The 26604-nt window shown below is 34.6% G+C and overlaps 1 protein-coding gene across 10 annotated transcripts in view; it reads left to right on the forward strand.

Annotated features, from left to right (window-relative positions):
* The window catches only part of CNOT2 (CCR4-NOT transcription complex subunit 2), a 101152-nt gene that overhangs the window by 9885 nt on the left and 64663 nt on the right, over positions 1-26604 (forward strand). For 8 of the 10 annotated variants that reach the window (XM_069491577.1, XM_069491581.1, XM_069491580.1 and 5 more), the window contains exon 2: positions 21939-22081. The exons of 1 other annotated variant lie outside the window; for it this stretch is intronic. In XM_069491577.1, the coding sequence (XP_069347678.1) occupies positions 22034-22081 (48 nt within the window). In that variant the 5' untranslated portion in view covers positions 21939-22033. The remainder of the gene's footprint in view (positions 1-21938; positions 22082-26604) is intronic. One more of the 10 variants, XM_069491576.1, reaches the window with a different exon arrangement.

Raw genomic sequence — 26604 nt, forward strand, 5'->3', positions numbered from 1 at the left:
GGATGTCTGAAACTGCATATAGCATGGAATCCTATATCTACTATGTTTTTCCTTATACATGCATACTCAGGACAAAGTTTAATTTATAAAGTAGGCATAGTAAGATAATAACAACAATAATAAAATAGAACAATTATAAAAATATACTGCAATAAAAATTATGTGAGTGTGATGTCTCTTATATACCTTTTGTACTGTATTCATCCTTCTTTTTCTTGTGATCTCTTGATGTGATAACCAAGATGGTTACTAAAGTGACTAAGGGGTGGATAGCATATAAAGCATGGATATCACGTTCCAGGTGGGATGGAGAGAGATGAGGAGAGATTTCATCATGCTACTCAGAATGGTGCTCAGTTTAAAACTTTGAATTATTTATTTTTGGAATTTTATATTTAATAATTTTGGACTGTGGTTGACAGTGGTTACCATGGAAAGTGAAACCTTGGATGGGGGTGGACTATGGTAGTTTCTTAAATCATGAGATTGGTTCCTTCATCCATTTTGCCTTGTTGTGATGCCGCTATATTCATGTTCTTTGCCCTATATACATTTTTATTTAATTAAATAGCTGGCATATTGGGCTTTTGACAGAGGGGACTTTGGAGCAGTTGAAGTGGGAAAAAATGATTCTGCTATGTTCATTATAGCAGGCCAGTTAATAATGTGAATATTTTTGTATGCTGACTTCTTGATACTTCCTGTGTGTATTTATAGCGGGAAATTTACTTCATCTTCATTCTTTTTCTTTTAAGGGTAAAAGATCATGAATATTCTTTGGGTTATTTTTTATAACTGTATTTGTGTGTTTTCTCTTTATCGTTGTTAGACAAGCATATTTTTGTGAACATCGTATCTGTTTTTTGAAATTCATATGTAATTTATAATTAGAGCATTGAGAATGTCAGTGCAGTAGTTTGAAACTATTGTGTATTCTTGTGTATGTAATGTATATGAATATATTGTTTTTTCTCCCTTAAATATATTAGATCTCTTTTGGGTACTGAGCCTTTTGAAGCATTAAAAGTAAATACCATATAAGGAAAGCAGAATAGTACTAAGTAGCTACAATAGCAAAGTAAAGAAAGTGAATCACAGAGTAATGAATTTGGAAAATGGTGACTGTGCATTGAAGGAAAAGATATTGCTTTTACTGTTTGTCATTCTTGTAAAATACAGTTACTGACATCAAGTATTTATTAGGTCTGTTGATAATTTAATCTTGTACTGTTATAAAAAGCTGCTTTCAGGTGAGATACTGAGATGTTAAATGCTAAAATCAGATTATATTTTCACTATTTTCTTAAGTTTATGCTGTTTGGAGGGCTTCAAAATCACTTTGATATTTGTGGATGTATTTGAAAATAATGAGTGGTTTGCTTGTGGGGAGTAGGCAAAGACAAATAACATTTAGGTACTGTATTAGATACTTTGCGTATTATTATTCACTTGGCATTTATTTAACTCCATTATGTGCCAGGCACTGTTCTAAGAGAATATAGCACTGTACAAAATTAAAATATAAAACATACGGTATGGCAGGCAGTGGTAAGGATATGGAGGAAAGAAAGGAGTATGGGGTATGTACAGGGTGCAGATTGAAATAGGCTGGTCAGGGAAGTCCTTTTCTACCCAGCTGATTTCCTCTTATGGAGTGGTGAGGGAGCATGCCTTTGCTTATCCAGGAGAAAGGGGTTCTAGGAAGGGATAACAAAGAACAAATGCTCTGGGAGAGGACTGTTCTTAATGTCTTAAGATTTAAAAATTGCAAGAAAGTCTGTGTGGCTAGAGTGTAGTGGGAAAGGAGGAGAATGGTAGATGGGGTCAAAGGCAAATGAGGAAAGACTTTGTTAAACCACCATAAGGACTTTGGCTTTTACTTTGAGTAAAATGATCTCGTATATACTCCTCACAGTTGTTATACAAAGTTAGTTGAATTCTTCCCATTTTACTGTTGAGTAAATAAAGTTTCTGCCAGATAACCAATAATTAACTTCTTTAAAGTCATATAAAAGCTAGTGATTAAGTTCTGAAGTTAGGTCTTTGACTTCAAAGCCCCGTTGTTTTTCACTGTATTATCAATCTTGTTGTAGCAAACTTCTAGAAGCTTCATTTTTACCATGAAATCAAGGGTAGACTTATTTTTTAGTGTGGATCCAGGGTGAGTGTCCATGCAGGGCCCATTGTTTTTCATTTTAATAGCCATAGGAAGTAATACCATTCTAATTTTTAAATTAACTTTGTTAAGGAAGTTTACATATAATACAAGGAGCCCATTTAAGCATCCTTTTCAATGAGTTTCGATGAACTGGTACACCTGTATAACCATCACCATCATTCATATACAGAACATTCCCATCATGTCTAAAGTTCAGATTCCAGGCATTCCCCCTTTGTGGCCCAGGCAACCGCTGATCTGCTTTCTCTCAATGTGGATTAGATTTCTTTTTTAGAGGTTCGAACAAATGGAATTGTAGAGAATGCATTCTTTTGTGTCTGATTTTTGTTCAACATAATTTTTTTGATTTATTTTGCATGCACTGATCATTTATTTCTGTTGAATAGTATTTCATTGTCTAGTGCCATTCTAACTGGTACCTGAAACATGTTTGTTGAATGACTGCATATCCTCTTCCCCATAGTTTTGCTACTTTTCTTTATCATAAATATGCTAAAACCTCTTCTAGATTTCATATGTTGCTAGACTTAAATTTGTGTGTAGATTATGTGAAGGGATGATTTTAGTAAAAAATGTATAGTTTAGGGCTTGATATTTATTAACAAGCAGAATTCCTCCATTGGATTATCTTGGCACCCTTGTCTAAAATGAATTTACTGTAAATGTGAGGGTTTATTTCTGGACTTTCATTTCTATTTTGTTGATCCGTATGACTATCTATGTGCCAGTATGTCTTGGTTGCAGTCTGCAATTTTGAAAACAGGAAATGAGAATCCAACTCTGTTCTTCTTTTTCAAGGTTGTTTTGATTAGTCTGTGTCCCTTGAATTTCCATATGAATTTTAGGTTTACCTTGTCAATTTCCATAAAGAAGCCAGAGTGGCTCTTTGATAGGGATTGTGTTGAACTAGATCAATTTGGGGAGTATTGTCATCTTAGGTTTTCTTATCTATGAATATGTGATGTATTTGTTGATAGTTCTTGCATTTCTTTCAACAATGTTTTGTAGGGTCTTACTCCATTGTCTGGGCTGGAGTGTAGTGGTGTCATCATAGTTTACTGCAACCTCAAACTCCTGGGCTCAAAGGATCCTCCTGCCTCAGCCTCCCAAGTAGCTGGGATTACAGGTGTACCACCATGCCCAACTATGTTTTGTATTTTTTGTAGACCAGGGTCTCACTATGTTGCTAAGGCTGGTTTCGAACTCCTGGCTTCAAGTTATCCTCCCACCTCAGCCTCCCAAGGTGCTGGGATTACAGGCGTCAGTCAGTGTGCCCAGCCTTGTTTTGTAGTTTTTAAAGAGTACAAGTTTTGTACTTCTTTTGTTAAACTTATTCCTGAGTACTTTATTCTCTTTATGTTTCAGAAATGGAATTTTCTTAATTTCATTTTTGATTTTTCATTGCTGTATAGAAATGCAGTTTTTGCATATTGATTTTATACTCTGCAACCTTGAAATTGTTTATTTAATTATAGAATATGTTATCATTATTGAAATCTAATCTGTTATTAAACTGTTATAAGATCCAACAGTTTTTAGTGACTTCCTTAGGATTTTCTTATGTGAGATTATATTATCTGCAGTTAGAGGTAGTTTCACTTCTTCCTTTCTGTATGTTTTCTGTTTCATCTTCTTGCCTAATTGTTCTGGCAAGAATATTCAGTACACTGCTGAATAGAAGTGGCAAGAGTGGACAGCCTTGTCTTCTTCCTGATGTTAGAAGGAAGTGTTCAGGTTTTCACCATTAAATATGATACTACCTTTGGTTTTTTTCATAGATGCCAGTTTGAAGAAGTTTTCTTCTATTTCTAGTTTGTTGAGTGCTTTCATCATGAAGGGGCTGTTGGATTTTTTTCAGATGCTTTTTCTGCATCTTTTGAGGTCATCATTTGGTTTTTGTCTTCTCTTAATATGGTGTATTACGTTATTTGGTTTTTGAATGTTGAACAAGTCTTGCATTCCTGGGATAAATCCCACATGGTCATGGTATATAATCTGTATTACATTTTGCTCTATTTGGTTTCCTAGTATTTTCTTGGGGATTTTTTTATTTCTGTTTTCATAAGATATATCAATCTGTAGTTTTCTTGTAATATCATTGGTGTTAGTACCTGGGTAATGGCCTCATAGAATGAATTAGGAAGTGTTCCAGGTGCTTCTGTGTTTTGGAAGAGTTTAAGAAGTATGGATATTAATTTTTCTTTTAACTGGTACAATTTACCAGTGAAGCCATCTGGGCTTGGGATTTTCTCTTTGGGAAGCTTTAAAATTACTAACGCAATCTCTTGTTGTAAGTCTATTCAGATTGTCTGTTTCTTCCTAAATCAATTTTGATAGTCTGTGACTTTCTAGGAATTTGTCCAATTTTCCTCTAGTTTCTTAATTATTTAGCATTCAATTGTGCATTTTATTCCTTTGTAATCCTTTTTATGTCTGTGAGGTTGGTAAGTCATGTGCTATATTTCTTTCCTGATTTTAGTACTTTTAGTTTTCTTTTTTCCTCTCTTGGTCAGTTTAGCTCAAAGTTTGTTGATTTATCTTTTTAGATAATAAGCTTTTTTAAAAAAACTTTCTCTTTATATTTCTAGTGTCAAGTTTACTTATTTCTGCTCTCATCTTTATTATTTCCACTGTTTGCTCTGGGTTTAGTTTGCTTATCTTTTTGTAGTTTCTTAAGGTGGAAGGTTAGTTTATTGATCTGAGATCTTCTAAAATGTAAGCATTTACAGCTATACATTTCTCTCTAAGCACTGCTTTCACTGTTACCATGAGTTTTTGTATCTTGCATTTTTGAGTTGATTCCTCCCAAAGTATTTTTTAGTTCCTTTGTGATTTTTTAATCCAATGTTTATTTAGAAGGATATTGTTTAATTTCCACATACTTGTGAATTTCCTACATTTTGTTTTGCCATTAGTTTTAGTTTCATTCTGTTGTGGTTGAGGAACATATTTTGTATGATTTCAGGCCTTTTAAACTTACTAAGTTTTATTTATGACTTAGCATGTGGTTACCCTAGAGAATGTTCCATTAGCACTTGAGAAGAATGTGTATTTTGCTATTGGGTGTTCTATAGATGTCTGTCAGATCTAGTTTTATGTTTTCAAGTCTCCTGTTGATTTGATCTTGTGTCTAGTTGTTGCATCCATTGTTGAAATGTGGCATTCAAGTCTCCCATCTACTGTTGTTGAATTGACTATTTCTCTCTTCAATTCTGTCAGTTTTTGCTTCGTTTATTTTGGGGCTCTCATTAGGTTCATATATTTATAATATATTTTTACTGATGACTCATCTATTTATTGTAATAATTTTTTTCTCTTTTCAATAATGTTTTAAAAAGTTTATTTTATCTGATGTTGGTATAGTCAGTCACTCCAGCTTTTTTCTGGCTGCCATTTACATGATACATCTTTTTCTATCCTTTTACTTTCAACTATTTGCATTTTTAAATGTAAAATCTCTGTCTTTTGATTGTATTATTTAATCATTTACATTTAATATTGTTAAGGATATAGTTTACTATATGTCTTCTATTTTGTTTCATTTCTATGTCTTGTTGTTCTTCTAGTCCTTCATTGCTTTATTTTGTGTCAAATGACATTTTTGTAGTGTAATTCCTTTAATGATATTTTCACAATATTCTTTTTTTAAGTTTTTGTCCTAGTGCTTACCATATACATCTTATCTTAATGTAAATCTACTTTAGGCTTGTACTTATTTCCAGTGAGGTATAGAAATCTTATTCTTATATTTTCCCTTTTCTCCTTTTTGGTACTATTATTGTTATATATATATATATATTGCAGCTAAATATTTTACAAACCCAATAATATATTGTTTTTGCTATTACAAAGAAGAAAGAAGACCAAATACATATATTTATAGAATTTGTTACATTAACTATATTTAACATTATCATCTTTTTCCAGTTTCTTACTCCAGAATAGCTTAACTTTCACCCACCTTCTTTATGCCAGATAGTCAAATATGCTATATTTCTATTTATTACAGATCCAACAGCAGACTTACATACACATTGTTTTGTATCTTTTTTTATGTCAGTTGAAGAAAGGCAAAGAGGTATGTATTTTACTATCTTTGATTTTTACATAATTATCAATGTCCTTATCAGGTCTGCTAGCAATGAATTCTGTCAGTATGTGTTTATTTGTAAGTTTATTTTGTCTTTTTTGAAAAATAGTTTTGCTGGCTATAAAATTCTTCATTGATGGTTTTTTTCTTTCAGCATTTTTAATGTCATCCCACAGCTTTCTGGTCACCATTGTTTCTGATGAGAAATCAGTTGTGAGGAGTCACTTTTCTCTTGCTGCTTTCAAGAGTTTCTCTTTGTCATTGCCGTTCAACATTTTTTGCTATGATGTTTCTAGGCATGAATCCCTTTATTTATCCTACTTGGAGCTTATTGAGCTTCCTGGATGTGTAGATTAATGTTTTTCATCAAATTTGGGGAGTTTTTAGCCATTATTTCTTCAGATATTTTTCTGTTCCTTTCTCTCCTTTCCTCATACTCCCATTACACATGTTGGTTCACTTAATAGTGTCCCACATTTTTCTGAAACTCTGCTCATGTTTCTTCATTCATTTTTCTCTTTTCTCCGGATAGCATAATTCCTATCAGTCTATCTTCAAATTTGCCTAGTTTTTGTTCTCCCAGTTGACATGTACTGTTGAGCCCTTCTTGTGAATTTTTTAGTTAAGTCATTTTATTTGTCGGCTGTATAATGTCCATTTGGTTTTTTTAAAAACATCTCTTTCTTAAAGATTATTTATTTGGTGAGACATTGTCATCATACCTTCCTTTAAGCATGGCTTTCTTAAGTTATTAGACGTATTTTTAATGACTGCTTTGAAATTTTTGTTAAGTCTGACATCTTGGCCCTAATGCATAGGATTTCTGTTGCCTGCTTTCTTCTCCTGTGTATGGATTACTTCTGTTTCTTTGCATATCATAATTGGGAAAGAGGGGCTGGACATTTTATGTAATACATTGTATGTAGCATCTCTGGACACTGATTCCTTCTCTTCTGGGGCTTGTTGTTTGCTAGTTTAGTGGCCTGGCTGAACTATTTTAGTGAAGTTTTATATCCCTTACAGTGTGAAGTACCTGATGTCTTACATCAGAGAGAATACAGCCTTGAACATGGGCATAGTTGCCCTGGGATGACAGTGATTTTAGCGGGCTGTCTGTGATTGTCTCTTTCACTTATGTCTGTTGAGCTCTCTGCCTTTGTTGGTATCATACCTAGATGTTAGTTTCCACTAACTGCTGTTGATTGTTCTGTTGTTTCTGACAGTTCTCTGGGGCATAAATTGCTCCACAGTCAGATCAAATTAGATTTTGGCCCCTTTGCAGGGGCATTTTTTGAGGCCAGTCTTTAACGTTTGATCTGAACCCAAGAGGGCTTTTCCTGGCTGTCTCTTTCTTCGCTTCTCTTTGGTTAGACTAGCTGGCCTGTGGTTGAGCTCAGTGGTCCCCAGCCTTTTTGGCACCAGAGAATGGTTTCACGGAAGACAACTTTTCCATGAACAGGGGATGGAGTGGTGGTAGTGCAGAGCTCGGGCAGTGATGCGGGGCCTGTTTCCTAACAGGCATGGACTGGTAATGGGTTGTGGCCCTGGGGTTGGGAACCGCAGGTTAGCTTGTTGTTGTCTTGGAGCTAGCAGCTTCCTTTCAGTTGCTTACCACCAAAATTTCCATGTTTTTGAGAGTACTCTTAGGCTTGAACTTCTCTACATTCTGTTCCAAATAAAGTCAGTTCCTTTGGGGATAGTTGCAGAGCTCTCTGCTCTTAGGACTGCTGCTTCTATGCAGCAGAATCTCTGAGCCATTGCAGTGGGCGGGGTGCTAGCCTCTGGTCTTTTTTGCTTGCCTCTTCCTGTGTGGAACCTCCATCTTATGTAGTAAGATGGGTTGAAGACAAATGAGACCTCAGTATTCTAGGCCTGTTGTGTTTAGTATAGAGCTTCTGCCTATGTTTTGCGGCTGGTGGAGGAAGGTTGGGATGGGGTTTGGGTATAAGAAATTCTGTTAGCCTGCCTGTCATGGGATGCACTCTACTCCTTGACTGGGAGCTTGTGGGGGAGAGAGCCCTGTCTTCTTGACCACATCTGCCCAGAGTAGAGTTTTCCTTATGCTGAGCTGGCAGGAGGTGGGAAGGGGCAGTGTGGCCCAGGTGCCATAGATTCTTGCTGTTCCTATTGAGATTCGTAGATTATTTGAAATAGATTTTCATTGGCTGTATTCCCTTAGAACAATCTCCAGAGAATCAAATTTCTTATTGATTTTTAAGTAGTTTTTTATTGATTGAATTTGACAATTCAGCCTTATTTTCTCTGGATAAAACTTATTTGTTAATAGAGCATTGACCTTTGGGCATTTTACTGATTTGTTAATATTTTGTTGAGCTTTTTTGCCCATATGTTCATGAAGAATATTGGTCTTTGGTTTTGTTTGTTAGTTACTATATTGTCTTTGGTTTTGGTGTCAGGGTAATGCTAGCTAGCCTCATAAAAATGACTTAAGGTGGCTCTTACCTGTAATCTAGCATTTTGGAGTCTGAAGCTGGAGGATAGCTTGAGGCCAGGAGTTCAAAAGACCAGCCTGAGCAACATAGCAAGACCCCATCTCTACAAAAATTATTTTAAAAACTTAGCCAGGCATGGTGGCATGGGCCTGTAGTCCCAGCTACTTGGGAGGCTGAGTGAGAAGATCACTTGAGCCCAGGAGTTTGAGATTGCAGTGAGCTATGATGATGTCACTGCACTCTAATCTGGGCAACAGAGCAAGACTCAAGAAGTATTTATTTCCTCATGTTGTTTTGTGGAAAAGACATCGTATCAAGTTGATGTATTTCTTCTTTAAATGTTTGGTAGAATTCACTGGTGAAACTACCTGTGCCTGGTGGTTTTTTAATGTGAGTTCAGTTTTTTTTGTACTTACAGGATCATTTAGGTTTTCTGTGTGTTTCCCCCCCCCGCCCCCCATCAGGTGAGTTTGGGCAGTCTGAAGTTTTTGAGGAGTAGGTCCATTTCATCTAAATTTTCTAATTTATTTGTATAAAGTTGTTCCAGTATTCTTTTATAATCCTTTTAATGCCTGTGGTTGCTTTAGATAAATATTGTCTTTATATTCCTGATATTTGTAGTTTCTGACTTTTCTTTTTCAGTCTGCCTTAGAGTTGCATCAAGTTTAATGATTTTTCTTTTAAAGAATTAGATTTTCTGTTTTCTTTAGTTTCTTTTTTTAGTTTCAGTGCTTTTTCCTCTTATCTTCATTATTTGCTTTTGGTTTGTTTTGCCCTTTTTTCTTAGGTTTTTAGGGTGTGGGCTTAGATCAGTGATCTCCAGCCTTTTTGGTACCGGGAACTGTTTTCATGAAAGACAATTTTTCCATGGACCAGGGTCGAGGCGGGTGGGGATGATGATTCAAGTGTATTACATTTATTGTGCACTTTATTTCTATTATTACATTGTAATATATAATGAAATATTTATATAACTCACCATAGGTTGGAGACCCCAGGCTTAGATAACTGATTTGAGATCTTTTCAAATATAAGTACTTAAAATTATAGATTTCCCCTTGAGCACTGATTTAGCTGCATCTTATAAATTGTATGCTATGTTTTCAGTAAGTTCAAAATATTTTCTAATTTCCCTTTATAATGCCTCTGTGACCTGTGGATTATTTAGATATGTGTGGTTTAATTTTTTTGTATTTGGAGATTTTCCAGTTTCTCATGTCAGTTTCTAGTGTAATTCTATTGTAGTCAGAGAACATCGTTTGTATGGATTCAGTTCTTTTAAATTTACTGTTTTTTTTTTTTTAAATAACCTAAGATGTAGCTTATTTGATGAATGCTTCATTTGCCCATTTAAAGAATTGGTAATCTACTGTTTTTTTTTTTTTTTGAGACAGAGTCTCACTCTGTTGCCCAGGCTAGAGTGAGTGCCGTGGCGTCAGCCTAGCTCACAGCAACCTCAAACTCCTGAGCTCAAGGGATCCTCCTGTCTCAGCCTCCCGAGTAGCTGGGACTACAGGCATGTGCCACCATGCCCGGCTAATTTTTTCTATATATATTTTTAGCTGTCCATATAATTTCTTTCTATTTTTAGTAGAGATGGGGTCTCGCTCTTGCTCAGGCTGGTCTCGAACTCCTGAGCTCAAACGATCCGCCCACCTCGGCCTCCCAGAGTGCTAGGATTACAGGCGTGAGCCACCGCGCCCGGCCGTAATCTACTGTTTTGATATGGTGATCTATAAATGTCAATTAGATATTATTGGTTGATGGTGATGTTCTGTTTTTTTTGTATTCTTGATGACTTTTGTTTACTTGCTCTATTATTACTAAGAGAAGAGTATTGAAATTTCCAGATGTAATGCTGGAATTGTCAGTTTCTTCTTTCAGGTTTACCAGTTTTTGGTGTTTTTAGTTTTAATCGCTGTTGTAGGTGCATATACATTTAGGAGTGTTACGTTTTCTTGATGAATTGGCCTTTTTATTTAATTTTTTTATCCCTGTTAATTTTTTTTTCTTGCTCCGAAGTGTACTTATTCTGATGTTATTGTAGCCTTTCCAAATTTTGTTTAGTTTTTACGTGGTATATCTTTTTCCATTTATTTACCTACTTATTATATTTAAAGTATGTTTCATGTAGACAGCATATAATCTTTTTTAAAAAACCGTTTGACAGTCTCCCATTTGGACCATTAACATTTAATATAATTATTGATATGTTTGAATTTAGGTAAACCATTTAATTTTTTAATTTTCTGTTTGTTCCGTTTTTCACTTTTCTGATTCTTCTTTCTTGCCTGGCCTAAAATAACAGAAATTTATTCTCTCATGGTTCTGGAGGATAGAGGCCTAACTGAAGGTTTCAGCAGGGCCATGAGCCCTTTGAACTGTGTAGGGAAGAATCCTTCCTTGCCTCTTCCAGCTTTTGGTGGTTGCCAGCCATCTTTGGTGTTATACCTGCATCACTCCAGTTTGTGTTCATCTTCTCACAGCCTTCTTCTCTTTCTTTCCATTGTGTGTCTATGTTTCTGTATTCAAATCTCTCTGTCCTTTCTTTTCTGAAGACACCAGTAATTGGATTTAGGGCACTCCTAAATTCAGTATGACCACCTCTTAATTTGATGACATTTGCAAAGACACTGCTGCCACATAAGGTTACATTCAGAGGTCCTGGGGGTTAAGTCTTAAACATACCTTTTTTGAGTACCCAGCTCAATCCACTGCACTTACAACCTTTCAAGTAGAATATGGAAACTTTGTCAGCCCCCTTTATGTTGTAGTTGTCGTATGTATTACAGGTATATACTTCACATATTTTAACACAGTGAGCTAATTTTTGGTTTAAACTATCATGCTTATTTTAAAGAATTTAAGAGGAAAAAAATAATCTATCACAGGGATTGCAAACTATGGTTGCAGGCCAAATCCAGCCTGTCACCTGTTTTTGTAAATAAAGCTTTATGGGAATACAGCCACACCTGTTTATGTATTATCTGTGGTTGCTTTTATATTACAGTGCAGAATTGATTAGTTACAGCAAAGACTGGCCCACGAAGCCTAAAATATTTACCATCGGGCAGACCCCTAACAAAAAAGTTTGTCAACTCCTGGTCTATCATACATATTTTCCCATTTTTTTTCTTTCATTCATGAAATTCTAAGTTTCCTACTGGCCTTGTTTTCCTTTTGTCCAAAGAAATATTTTGAGATCAGCTTGTGATGAAATATGGTAGCATTCTTTCATCTGAAAATGTCTTTATTTCAGCTTCATTTTTGAAGGATACTTTAGGTCCATATGGAAATTCTGGGTGAACAGTTCTCTTGGTAGCAATAACTAGAGTTGAGTAGTTCTTGGTAGTTCATGGACTCTGGTTACCCATAGTCCCTGATGCTTTCTGTTGTCTCCTTGACATTTGATACCACGTGCTATTTGATATTTACCATTGTGCCTGTGCCATTGTTTTTCTTGTTGTAGAATAATTAGGGACATAAAATTTTTACTGTACCTGTGTCTCATATAAAGTGGGAAAACAGACTAAGCAGTGCATGTTTCAAGAAAAGTGAAAGAGAGAGTGTATTAATGGCTTTTGGAATATTTCTGTATGTCCAGTATGCAGAAAGGGTCTTACCTGTTTGGTTTTGGACTAGTTTTTTTGAACATTTGAGTCGGCATCTCATGCTCTGGCATTTATTTTCAAAATGCTTTAACATCTCACCCATCATTTTCTTTTTCAAAACACCTCTTTTTTCCATATAATTCGTAGTAACTTTCTGGCATATATTTTTAGAGTTGTTTTTGCCCTGTCTTGCTTTCTTGTAGCCAAGTCACATCAAAGTTGACATAGCCCTGGATTGTGAGCCAGAAATCTTGGATTCTGTTTTCTCTGGCTCTGTCACTAATTTGCTGTGTGTGTGACCTTGAATAAGGAAGGCTCTTACTCCCACCATACCACAATTTCTTTATCTCTAAAATGTGATGTTTCAACTCAGTTTGCTCTGAGGCTTTTTCCAGGTCTTAAAGTACTGTGCTTTTTACATTATGCTCTGCCAACAACCTAGTCCATGCTCCTCTGATATTCTAATCCAGAAGTTGCTAGCCTTTTTTGTTCATGAAACTTTGTGGCTTTCTAGTAAAGCATGTGGACCCCTTCTCAGAATAATATTTTTTATGTGCAAAATTAAATACTCATGTTTATGAGGGCACCAATTGTATTAGAGTACAGTTTTTTAAATATTGAATAAACAAACTCAGTAACATGCATATCAGTGCAAAGTCTAGTGGCATATAGTAATTTTTAGACTAGTGATGAGTGTAATTGATAATTCAAAATTTGAAGCAACTAAAATGATTTGAAAATATCAGTGGTTTCTAGTGGCAATAAAAATTACAGGTGCAGCTAATACTGGTATGGTTTGTTGCCTACATTTTTAATAAGTAAATATTAAATTTTAATTAAAGGTTAGTAAAATAAAAATGTAACTTTTTCCCCTATCCAAGTTCATGCACTCTCCACATTCAGTCAAGAGACTAAGGATTTATAGAACCCAGATTAAGAGCTCCTGCCTTTATCAGTCCACCAGACATTTAACTTAGTGTCTGCTATGTATTAGGTAAATATAAATTGTGTTTAATGCATATGAAATACATTCTTCAGTGAATAAATATTACTACTAAAGGTTTGAATATTATTGCCATTTGTGACCTTGTGTCAGTTTTAAGAAGTTTATAAATCTATGGAGAACAATTTGCAAATATAGAGTTTTTATTCCAGAAATAAGTTCTCTAGTTCTGTACTTCTTATGTGCATGTCTCGTTGAAACCTTTTTATTTACTACCTGGTATGTTGTAGGGCTCAATAAGTATTTTTGGAAAGAAGTTACAAAAGAGTCTCTGGTTATTAGTATCAGGGCTGTTTGACTATTTTAATATTGAACACTTGTTTGAAAATCTCTGGTAAATTTCCATTTGAAATAATTTGTTACTGAAGATTTCTTAACAGGGAATACAGGTATCCTTTATAAATGCCAAACTCCTATAGTTATCCTTAATATATATAACATGATAAAATGGAATTTGGTTCTTTGGTAAATAAAACAAATGTTACATGTTGTCTATGTTGCCTGAAAATTTTGAAATGTAGAATTTTACAAATATTCTCAATTCAGTAGCAACGAAACAACACATATTGAGGTAAAGGTTCTTTATGGTTTCTGTGCTTTCTTACCACTGTGCTCCTTGGTTTGAGTAGACTCATACCACTACTTCTTTGATTCTAAGGGTACTCTGATTTTAATTTCTCTCTTGGAAACATATGTACTAAGTTTTTGTAGGACTTTTTAGCTGCCTTGCTCCTCCCCATAGGAGAATATCTATTTGTATATATGAACTCTACTATATACAGACATGTATTTGTGACAGATGTCCTTAAACTTCCACTTAACTGACCTGCCATTGCTTTAAATTTTTGTAGTCCTGAGTATTCTGAGCACTTACAGCTAGTAAACTAGTTTACTTTGTACCTTTTTCTCTCCACAGAGTTAGTTATATGCCTAGCAAGAATGCCACTGCTAATGTATTTTTACTTAAAGTATGATCTAATATGAAATTTGAGTGCAGAAAGACAGAACCATTGTTTTAATGAAAAGCAAGGCAAATGCTTTGGAAGGACTTTTACATAAAGTTATTTACAAATTACTAAAGGATTAGATGTGGATAAGCCTTGAGATTTATGAAGCTTTTGCTTTAACTGACTAAACTATGGAAAATTATTTTCTCACATATCTGGAGGAAGGTTTTGTGTTGCTGGTTAATGCAATAGTTAAGTAATTGATATCATGGTCAGATTTTTTTTATCTTTGTGTTCTGCCCTTATCAGAGTGTCCTCAGCTTGTCCTCAGGCTACCTCTCCTCATGGTTACGAGATGGCTACAGTAGTTCTAGGTGTGGTATTCTGATACAACAAAGCCTAAAGAGAAAAGAGGGCTGTTTTTTGCCCCTTTCCTAAAAATCCTACCATCAGATTTTCCCTCATATCTCACTGACCTGGATTGGTTCAAATGCTCTTTCATAAATAAGTTACTGACAAGGGGGGTGGGGTAGGATTACCATATTAGCTTAGACTGATCAGCATTTACTTTTGAATCATATGTGAAAGGTTGAATATTTGAACAACTATGGTGGTCACAAGGTAAAAGGGCTTTTAAGGGAGTTAAGCAGGAATGTCTGCTGTGGTGAGACTATTCAAAAACTGTAAAACATTTGTAAAAATTCAGAAAGATTTTGATATTTAAGCACATTTAGAGTCTTAACTTTAAACAAAATTGAAACTGGAAATCTTAAAAGATGCATTACATGTCCAGAAGAGGCAAATCTGTAGACAGTCAGTAGATTAGTGGTTACTTAGGGATGGGAGAAGCAGGAGGATAGGACAAAAGCTAACATGTACAAGGTTTCTTTTTCAGGTGATAAAAATATTCTAACATTGTGGTGAGGGTTGTACAACTCTGAATATAGGAATACTGTTGAATACTTGAAATGGATGAATTATATGGCATGTGAATTATATGTCAATAAAACTATTTTAAAAATATATATTATAGATACAGTTTATGCAAATAAAGATTACATGGAAATCCAGTTATTAATCCTAAACTCAAAGAAAAGGCCTGGTTCTGCATCAGAATATCAAGGGGAATAAATGTATATATTTTTACGGTGTGTATTTCTTATGATTTGCAGTAACAACTTTTAAAATTAATTTTCTGGTTGCTGGTCTTGTTTTTATTAGCCAGGTTGCTTCTGTTGCAGTCCTTTTAAGGGAAATGACGTTTTCATAAAATTAAAGTTAGTAAAAGGTTTAGTATAATTTTTGTGATTCATTCAATAAAGTTTATCTGTTATGTGTCACTATTTTAAGTACTTGAGATAACAGTAGTAAGCATAATAAAGATTCATCTGTTTATATTATAAAAGGTAAAGACGACAAGCAAATGAGAACAAAATTCAGATAGTTGGGTGTTCAGTGAATGCCTCTCTGAAGAGAGATAGGCAGAAATGTTGATTTCAAGAAGCAACTTGGCATTTAAAGATTTGGGGTAATATTGAAAAGGAGCTGCAAATATATAGGCCCTAAGTTGAGAACTGACTTGATGTGTTTGAGAAACACAGAGAAAGCTAGTATGGTTAGTTCTTAGTAGGCAAATAGTTAGAGATACTCTCACTTCTTTTCTTACCCATGATTGTAATCATCACTACTTTGTCTATCCCCTTAGTCCTTTTGTCTCTCTCGTGCTTCCTTATACTCACTGGCTTTGGTTAAATCCATCTCACTGTCCTGCAGTTGCACATGGCTGGAGAACACCAACCTCACAAGGGTTCATGGTGCTACTTGGCAGTTCTACTTACTGTGTCTTCTAATCTCTCATTCTCCTGCTTTTTTAGAAGACTATTTCATACCTTTTCCTCCCTCCTCAAACCTGTAATTTCTCCTCCTGTATCCTCACCTCTCAGATGATGACCTCATTTCTTATTTTACTAAGAAAACAAAAGCAACTGGATGTGAACTTCCATAAGTTTCTGATATTGTATCTATCCACCTGAGTCACTTCCCATTAACTATATTTCTTCTGTTTCTATTGATAATATATCCTTGTGCCTGTCTAAGGCTGCCATTGTCTCGTAGAGATTCTATCCACATCTGCTTAAAGTCATCACCCCAGTAATTTCTCCCCTCTCCATTTTGTATCATCAGCTTTTTCCTCTATGCCATCATTTTTCCAGTCTTAGAAAAGGCTTCTCTCGACTCTTACCTTTTTTTCTGGCTATTCACCATTTCTCACTTTAATGACAAAACTCCTTGAAAGAGATGCCTATATTTTGTCTCCACTTCCTCTCTTTCTGTTCTTGTGAACTCGATTTAGTTAGTGTTTTTATGTCCACCATTTCATCAAACCTATTCTTGTGAAGATTGCCAAATGATCTCCGTGCTGCTAAATCCAAAGATTACTTCTCTCTTTTCTTTTTTTTTTTTTAATTAACAGCCTTTGAAACAATTCATGACACTCTTCCTTGAACCACTATCCCAGTAAGCTTTTGGGATATCTACCATACTCTCTTTAGTTTTCATTTCCCTCACTGGCTGCTGCTTCTCTTGACTATGAACTAGACCTAGACCATGCAGATATTATCTTCATACATAACGTGAGGAAATTGAATCCCACAGCAGGTCAAGCAACTTGTTTAATATATGTATATGTAAGTTTCAGGCAGCAGGAAGTCTAGATAGATCCCCTTATTGTCTTAATTTTAGATCCCAATTTTATTTAAGCCTAAATCAAATGAGGAGCTTTTAATTTTCAAGCCCGTGGTTCAGAAATTCTTGAACTTTTGTCATTTAAGTTCAGTAGGACTCCCTTTATTGTATTTCATTTTATTTGAGACTTTCAAACCTTGGTAGAAGAAAATTTCTGTGTCTTGAGGTGCCGAGCCTTTAATACAGATAGATCTGCTGATTTTCTACTTGTAGTAAATTTTATATATTAGATACCTAGAATCCTTCTTGGAATATATGCGAAAGAGCTACACAGACATGTTAGAAGTAGTGTATTAGGAAAGCTACCCCTACAGAAAGTAGAAGACACACACAGCATTAAGTTATAAACATTAAAATTATGACAACCAGACAGTAAATTGATTTCAAGAGAATATTGTTAAGTTTTGTTTTTCTTTGCAAATAGAGACAACTTTTCATTTTACATGTCAATTATAAATCTATGAAACTTGTATTACTACAATACTCAGAAAAACTATTTTTGGTTAAGATGGCAGTTTTCCCAGACCAAATATGGTATGAAACTGAAATTCTTGAGTTTTATTTATTTTTGTTTCATCTGCCTGTGTTTCTTGTACATATCATGAGTTGTCAACTCAGTTTTGAAAACATTTATCCATATGATCAAGCTAAAAATTAGTTGATAAGGGCAAGAAAACATTTTTGTGACTTCAGCCTACCTAGTAACAAGAAAAGGTTGCTTGACATAGTTCTAGAGTTTGAGAAACCCTAAAATTTTAAAGATAGTGGCTAAGTACATTTACTTCAGATTTTACTGTGCTCCAGTGAAATCAGTAACATCTTAAAGTTTGTTGTAATTAATAGCCAACCTAAAATGTAGTGTCCTCTGTTTAAAAAAAAAAAAGAAGCCTGTACAACTGGTTCAGCTGTCTTAACCTGTCCAAATTCATGGTTTTTTACTTAAAATTGAGTGTGGTAATGACTACAATTTACAGCTATTTTAGATAGATACCATTTCCAACCTCCAAAATATAAACACTATTGAGCAAGGAAGTGAGAGAAAAAAAGAAAATGTGGAAAAAGTCAGCTGTAATAGTCTGCTTTCCTGAGTCAATTACCTTGACGCAGAATATTTAAAATACAAGATTTTAGAGTTGCATGCATTTAAAAAATTCATCTGAATCAGTCATGTCATTTTACAGCTTAGGAAGCTAAGGCCACAAAGGAGTAATTGATCTGTTTTTTGTCTTTGTAGTTTTTCCTTTTGCAGAATGTTACTTTAATGGAATCATTCCATATGTAGCCTTTTGAGTCTGGTTTCTTTCTTGTAGCAAAAGTACACCATACCATGTCTGGCTGATTTTTTTTTTTTTTTTTTGTGGAGACAGGGTCTCAGTGTGTTGCCCAGGGTGGTCTCAAATTCCTGGACTCAAGCAATACTCCCACCTTGGCCTACCAAAGTGCTGGGATTACAGGCATGAGTCACCACACCTGGATGGTCATTGTTTTTTCATCCTTCCCACTCTTCCTGGGACACTAGTTGGTTAATGTTAGTCTGCTCGATATGGTCTCACCATTCACTGTCTTGCTTGATACTGTCTCACAATTCACAGTTCACTGTCCTACAGTTCATTTTTCTAATCCCTTTTCTCACTATTTAGTTTTGGATCTTTATCCTACTGCTGTGTCTTCAAATTCATTAAACTTTCTTTTGCAGCATCTAAGCTGTTGTCAGTCCTAGCCAATATATCTTTCTTTACAGATATTGAATGTTTCTCTTTAAAAGATCAGTTCTTTTAATTTTTAAGTGATTATAAACTCATAAGAAGTTGCAAAAATACTACAGAAATGTCCCATATGCTCATCACGTAGCTTTTCCTGTCAGTATTATCATACGTAACTGCAGTGCATTATTGAAACCATAAGTTGATTGGCACAATATAACTAACTAGACTACAAATCTAACTCAGATTTCACCAGTTTTTGCATACATTCACTTTTTTATGTTTTTCTCTACCATTTTATGGTATTTTATCATATGTAATGTAACTACCGCCAAAAGCAAAGTACAGAACTTTTCCGCCACCATAAAGAAACTCCTTTGTGCAGCTAGTTTGGGTCTCTTTTATACTTTACATTATTATCATCATGTTCATTCTTGATCTTCTTGAATGTATGTGATATATTTATAATACCTATTTTAACATCCTTGTCTACTTAATAATTCTATCATCTGTATTATTGCTGGGTCTATTTCCATTTATTATGTTTCACCTTGTTATGGGTTATATTTCCTGCTTCTTTGTGTGACTGCCAATTTTTGATTGGATGCCAGACATTTAATTTTACATTATTTGGCCTGTAATCCCAGCACTTTGAAAGCCCAAAGGGGGCTCAAGCCCCAGAGTTCAAGGTTGCAGTTTGCTATGATTGCACCATTGTCTGGGAGACAGAGTAAGAAGACTCTGTCTCTTAAGAAAATTTGATTTGTTGTGCATCCATTCATTCCTAATGTGAAGAATATTAACACAATTTATCACTGAGCATTTTTATTTAATATAATATGGTGAAGATAGTGGTGACAAATGTTAACTTTTCGTGTTTACTTGGAAGAAAATAAAATGCCTTCAGTCTTTTTCCCTTTTGTTTACTAAAAGGAGATAATGATCCTTAGTTCAATATAGAATCTTGACTCCCATGTTGGTTAGAATATGTAGTGGCTTTTAATTGAAACCCTAGTCTGTGAAATATCTCCAGTTATCCCAAGAGGGGGAAGCAAAATGAATAACAAGTTTCCTTTTGTACTAAAATCCATAGTTCTCCAAAGTGAAGATTTTTCTTTTGTCTAGTAAATTTACAGAGTAAATATTAATTTTTATTGTTATTTAGCATTTAAAATTTAGTTCTAATTATCTTTTGTTGTATAATTAGGTTGTGTTAAAGATGTTTACAGCATTGAGGTATTGAAAATTACCTGATTTTAGATTTCTAACATATCTTTTAACGGAACTAGTATAATTTGGGCCGGGCGCGGTGGCTCACGCCTGTAATCCTAGCACTCTGGGAGGCCGAGGCGGGTGGATCGCTCAAGATCAGGAGTTCGAGACCAGCCTGAGCAAGAGTGAGACCCCGTCTCTACTAAAAATAGAAAGAAATTATCTGGCCAACTAAAATATATATAGAAAAAATTAGCCGGGCATGGTGGCGCATGCCTGTAGTCCCAGCTACTCGGGAGGCTGAGGCGGTAGGATCGCTTAAGCCCAGGAGTTTGAGGTTGCTGTGAGCTAGGCTGACGCCACGGCACTCACTCTAGCCCGGGCAACAGAGTGAGACTCTGTCTCAAAAAAAATAAATAAATAAATAAAAAATAAAATAAAATAAAAAGTATAATTTGAAGGTAATGCATGGACTTTACCTTAAACATAATTTATTTAAGAAGGAAAACATTTTTGTTCTATAAGTAATGACTGAAATTTTGTCCATTGAATTTAGAGTCATGAATACATAAATGATGAGGCAGGCACTATTTTAAAACTTAATATTATAAAACATTAATATTACAACAGTTATTGTTTAGGGGATGCATAGTAAAATAACTGTTCTCTTTTTGTGACAATCATGAAAATTTAAGTTGAAGCCAAATGTGTGTCACTTAACTTCTTGAACATCCAATTCAGTTGGTAATTTTTTCCTTATGAATAACCTAATTCTTTGCTAAATCATAAGGATTGCATTTATAGTAGTACATATACTTATGATTAAAAAACCTTTCTCCTTTAAGAGAGACGTACTTAATTCTAAAGGTGTATATAAGTGTGGTAATGAGCAATTACAGTTTTGCCATAGAGCCAGGCATCTTGAGGTATTGCAGCCAAATGTGTACAATGTAAGATCGTCAGAATTCAGTAAAAATATAGCTCTTACTACCTTTGTGTTCAAATCTATAAAAGAGGAACCAGAGTATATGTTTTCATCATATGGATTCTTTTTAAAACTTAAATCTAGTAATATTAGTTTTTAATGACTTGTTTTTTTTAAAAACGTTTTCTGCCCTAATAGATTGCTTTTTGGAGGTAGTCAATATGTGTGTGTGCCTGTATGTATGTTGGTTTTAATAATACTGATTCTCCTTATGAATTATAAATTAAATGTTTTTATTATCCCCTTACAAAGTATGTTTCATATGATATTAAATAATTGCTCTAGATTTGTTACTTATCTGTCTAGTTTAAGAAATGAGCCCTATTGTTTTTTTTGTCCAATGTAAAAAAATGAATTCTCTATTGGAATATATATGAAATTGGAAGACTGAAGGACAAAGCCATCAGTGAAAGTTGACATTTGTTGCTCTTTATTGGGGTAAAGTTTAGTAGACTATTGAGTTAGGTTTGCATCTATTAATCATGTTAAAAATATATAATGTGTTCTCATTTTATGACATGGGAATAAACGTCATAACTAGAATGAGTCAATAGCTCTGTAAACAATTTATATTCCTATTATCCATATGCAAGCATTTGGAGGGCAGGAATTTGTAGTTAAATGGCTGAATCTGAATTATAATTGGGTATTTCTGAGTCTAGAGAAAGTTCACTTAAAAGAAAAAAATGTGTCAGTTGAGGAGTGAGCTTTTTTGTCCACTTCATTTTTATTCACCATAAGTTTCTTCCCTGTGTGTGATGTCTTGCAGGCAGTCTTAATTGGAGAAAGTAGAAGTGGGAGGGAAGAATTTTTCATATTTAATAATGTTTCAAATAAAGGGTGTTTGCCAATCTAGCACTCCCTAAATGGTTAAGAAGAAGATTGGTTAGAGTATAAAACAATTAATTTTTGTTTTTATTTTCTTGTTTTCTATGTATCGGATATTTTTGCTACTGTTCATGTACTTACATGTTAGTAATTTTGACGGCTTTTGGATAATTCTACTCTAGAGGGAGAACTGGTGGGCGGTCCTTCCTGTGACACGACCCTTGAGTGACAGTTCTATTTGATTGCCTCCAGTACTGTGAGGAAAGGACACGACTCTATGGTGAGGACTGATGGACATACATTATCTGAGAAAAGAAACTACCAGGTAAGACCAATTTTTTTTTTCCTTTTTCTCTTGGTCATGTAGCTACATGGAAGTGTTTTAATGTGTTATATTTAATTGGAACCAGCAACTTGAGAATTTTGGGTTATAATTTTAAATGAATGTATTGAGTTTGATAGTTGAACTAGTTGGGAACATTTTTCAAAATGAGTCATATTCATAATGTAAATTCTTTTAGTGTTGAAACAAATTTTCTGATATATTTATTAAAACTTAGATTATCTGATACATAATTTAGGACTTGATGGCTGAATTCAGAGCTAATAGTTCATAAAACAAAGTGTTGATTGTTTTGTACATATTATTCCTGAAAGACTAAACCTGAAGTCTGGGGCTATATTTTGTGTAATAGACTATGTGTCACAGAAATGTAGAAAAGAGTGGATAGAGTATGGAAGAAATAGAAGTGAGAAACTAAGAGTGTTCAAAGACCCAAATTCTATTGAATTTGTCATTAGTTTGCTGTCCTTAAAACGCTAGATTCTTGTTTTCTCATTTAATGAATTGATTAATAATATCCATTCCTTATGTTGTGTGTAGGGATGCTGAAATGTTGGTTGAAATTTAACATTCCTACCTCTTTCTCAGCTTTAAAAAGAAGGCAAATTTTAAATCACTGTTAGGCAGTGATTTTAAAAAACAAATATAACACTTGAATTTAATTTTTTAAAGGAAACCTGCTTTATTCATTTGCTAATAACACATCACATTATATGATGATCCAGAATACAGAATTGTTTAAAGCTCAAGTAGAAGTAAACTTTTAGGCTTCCTGCAGATACATGTCCAATCTCTCTTTTTTTTTTTTTTGGAGACAGAGTCTCACTCTATTGCCCAGGCTAGAGTGAGTGCCGTGGCGTTAGCCTAGCTCACAGCAACCTCAAACTCCTGAGCTCAAGGGATCCTCCTATCTCAGCCTCCCGAGTAGCTGGGACTACAGGCATGCACCACCATGCCCGGCTAATTTTTTCTATATATATTTTTAGCTGTGCATATAATTTCTTTCTATTTTTAGTAGAGATGGGGTCTCACTCTTGCTCAGGCTAGTCTCGAACTCCTGAGCTCAAACGATCCGCCCACCTCGGCCTCCCAGAGTGCTAGGATTACAGGCGTGAGCCACCGCTCCCGGCCCCAATCTCTTTTTCACTCGCCAATTTCATTTCCCCTCTAGATTATGAAGGCAACTTCTGTGATAACAGCAGCTTTGGTTAACTAACCATCTATCTGCTAATCATTTATTTTAGTCTAGTTAATTCTTTCTTTCCTCAAATGAGGGAAGTGAACAGCAGAGAAAATTGTAAATTAGTCTTTGTGGTGCATAGTAGCAAAGAACCTTTGATTATAAGGTTTGAGTTCTGGTTTGGGTACTGTCCCTGATAAAAAAGAATATCATACTTAACCTTTCTAGAGTTTCACCTAATTTGATGTCTGGGTTTTCTTGCTAGATCTTTATGCTTTTCATAAGCCAGAGTAAGCTGAGGCTCTGCTGAATCAGTTCTCATTGTAACCTTTTTTCTAAATTATCCTCATAGACTTGACCAACATAGCCTTTGCTAATTATTTGTACTTGGCTATATCTCCTGCCACCTGACAATCACTTTCAACTACCTTGATTTATGTAACATTTTAATTGGTCACACTTCTTGGATTTGTCTCATGGAATATATTAGTAGAGAATGCCAAAATTTACATTAAAAAGAATAAACCAGAATTATGTTTTATACATGAAGAGATTTGCTTATTCTTGCACATTATACTCTAAAAATACTCCATTTGTCCAGTTACATTATTTACAAATAATCCAGGATTTTGAGCTTACCTGGAAAATATATTCTTGGTTATGGTTTTGCTGCCTGAAAATATTTTCTTTTTTTAATTGATGCATAATATTTGTACATATTTATGGGGTGCATGTGATATTTTGTTATATGCATAGAATTTATAATGATCAAGTCAGGATATTTAGGGTATCCATCACCTCAAGTATTTACCATTTCTATATGTTGGGAGCATTTCAAGTCCTCTCTTGTAGCTGTTTTGAAATATACAGTGACTTGTTAACTATAGTCACCCTACTCTGCTATGGAACATTAGAACTTATGCCTTTTGTCTCCCTTTTCTCTTTTGTTGTTTAGTGATTCTTAATGTGTATTGAAATATCCTTGGAAACAGTTAAGTCTGGATTGTAATATGATTTTATTTTTTGAAGCTTCCTCTGAAAAGTACATGTAGAGAAGTAGAATTTTCTTTTATGGTGTTATGATGAACATACATACTAAGAATATATGGGAAATTCAAGGAATATTAAATTACCAAAAATTTTTTTGTATTGGTAGCTCAAAAAAGTTTGTATATTCTGAGATGAAAATAATTTGAATTTTTAAAAATTCTGTTTTGGAGGAATTTTGTTATTTTTCATGGACAAAGTAGAATTTCTTTGTATCCGTGCTTGTAACCATTTTCGTTTATCTTGAGGGTTTTTGCTTGTGGAGGGCATTTGATGTTTTACATTTATTTAGGCATCCTGATAATAGGCTAATATCCCAGAATTTAATATGAAAAGTAATATTTCTCTAAGTCTCATTTCCTTATAGACCTGATTAAATAAAGCCTTAGGAATTTAGTTTAGGAAGGTGCATTCCCTCATCTGTGTGCTGAAAGATAGTGACTTTCAAATGGGCATGGTTTGAAGTATTGATTTTTATAGTGGTATCTCCTTTTTGTGTTTTGTTTCTTGCTATAAATTTAAGCCTAGTTAGGTATTTGGATTTGAATACAGTAGTTCAGGTAAGACAATTTGTTTAAATGGTTCACAGTTCATTCTTTTTGGAAAGATTGTCAAGCTTTTTCTAAGGCAGTGTAACTTCAGTTTTTTGTGAGCATTTTATCTTCCTCTAATTTATACTAGTTTACCCTAGCTATGAGCATGCACAAATCTAAACCATCTTAATTACCAATTTAACTGATCAGTGGCCTCCTTCTTCATATGTAATATGTTCAAGCTCCTAAACTTTTACACAGTCATTCCACATTTTGGCTCCCTTACATGCTTTTACCTTTTAGTGTCTCTCCTATTATTCCCTAAGTGGGTTTTTTCCAGTTAGTAGTACAAACTGCTTTTACTTTTTTTTTTTTTTTTTTTTTTAGATAGAGTCTTGCTCTGTTGCCCGGGCTAGAGTGCTGTGGCGTCAGCCTAGCTCACAGCAACCTCAAACTCCTGGGCTTAGGTGATCCTACTGCCTCAGCCTCCCGAGTAGCTGGGACTACAGGCATGCGCCACCATGCCCGGCTAATTTTTTCTATATATAATTTTAGTTGGCCAGATAATTTCTTTCTATTTTTAGTAGAGATGGGGTCTCGCTCTTGCTCAGGCTGGTCTCGAACTCCTGACCTCGAGCCATCCTCCTGCCTCGGCCTCCCGGAGTGCTAGGATTACAGGCGTGAGCCACTGCACCTGGCCTCAAAACTGCTTTTAATCTCCCTGCCATGCATACGTTTTTACACCTTGAAGCCTTTACTTACATAAATTCTTTTCATGTAATGCCCCACCTTTCTTGACATGATTCAAGAATTAGGTATCAATTTTTCCAAAAGCCATTTTATAATGAGCTCAGTGCTCATTTTCCTTCCTTTCATAAGCTTCTCTACATACTTGAAGTTTAGTGTTTACCATAATACATTGTAGTTGTCTGTTTATTTGTCCTTGTCTTCCTGTATACCTGTGCTGTCCAATACTGTAGAAACTAGCCACAAGTGGCTATCTAAATTTAAAGTCATTTAAATTAAATAATACTAAAATTTTAGTTTGTTGGTCACATTAACCACAACTGCTCAATAGCTACATGTTGCTAATGATTGCCATATTGAACAATGCAGATACAAAACATTTCCATCGTTGCAGAAAATTGTATTAGATAGTACTGCTCTATGTAATGAGCTTCTTGGAAACTGGAACCATATCTATTTATCGTGGTGCTTGATACATTGATAGGTGTTCAATGCATGTTGTTCCAGTAAAATAAAATAAAACAGTGAGAGAAAGGAAAGGAAGAAATAGGGAAGTGTGCTAGGTAACATACTAGTGGTAGTTCCGAAATTTTTAAATGTTACTTTGAGTGGAACTTTTCAATATGAGGATGTTGATCACATCATATGCTGGCTAGTTCAATATGTTATCTATAAACTGGATCTATTGCATCCCAGTCCATATGTTGCTAAAGAATGACTCATAATCTAAAATGTTGTATCTTGTAGAATATAGTATATAGTATGTCGGAGAACTATACAGCAATTGTATTTTTATTTCTTCCCCCCACCTCACCATTAAATATTTTATTTCCTTTTTATTAACTTTTTAAACCACAGATGTAGTAGATGTTTAGTGCAAAAACATTAAAGAAAAAAATGGAAATATAAAATACAACGTGGAAGTTCATTTTCACAACTTTACACTTAACGGTTTGATGTGTATCTTTTCAGATCTTTCCTAGTGACTATATAGTGCA

This window comes from Eulemur rufifrons, chromosome 16 (genome assembly GCF_041146395.1).
Source record: "Eulemur rufifrons isolate Redbay chromosome 16, OSU_ERuf_1, whole genome shotgun sequence".
Taxonomy (NCBI): Eukaryota; Metazoa; Chordata; class Mammalia; order Primates; family Lemuridae; genus Eulemur; species Eulemur rufifrons.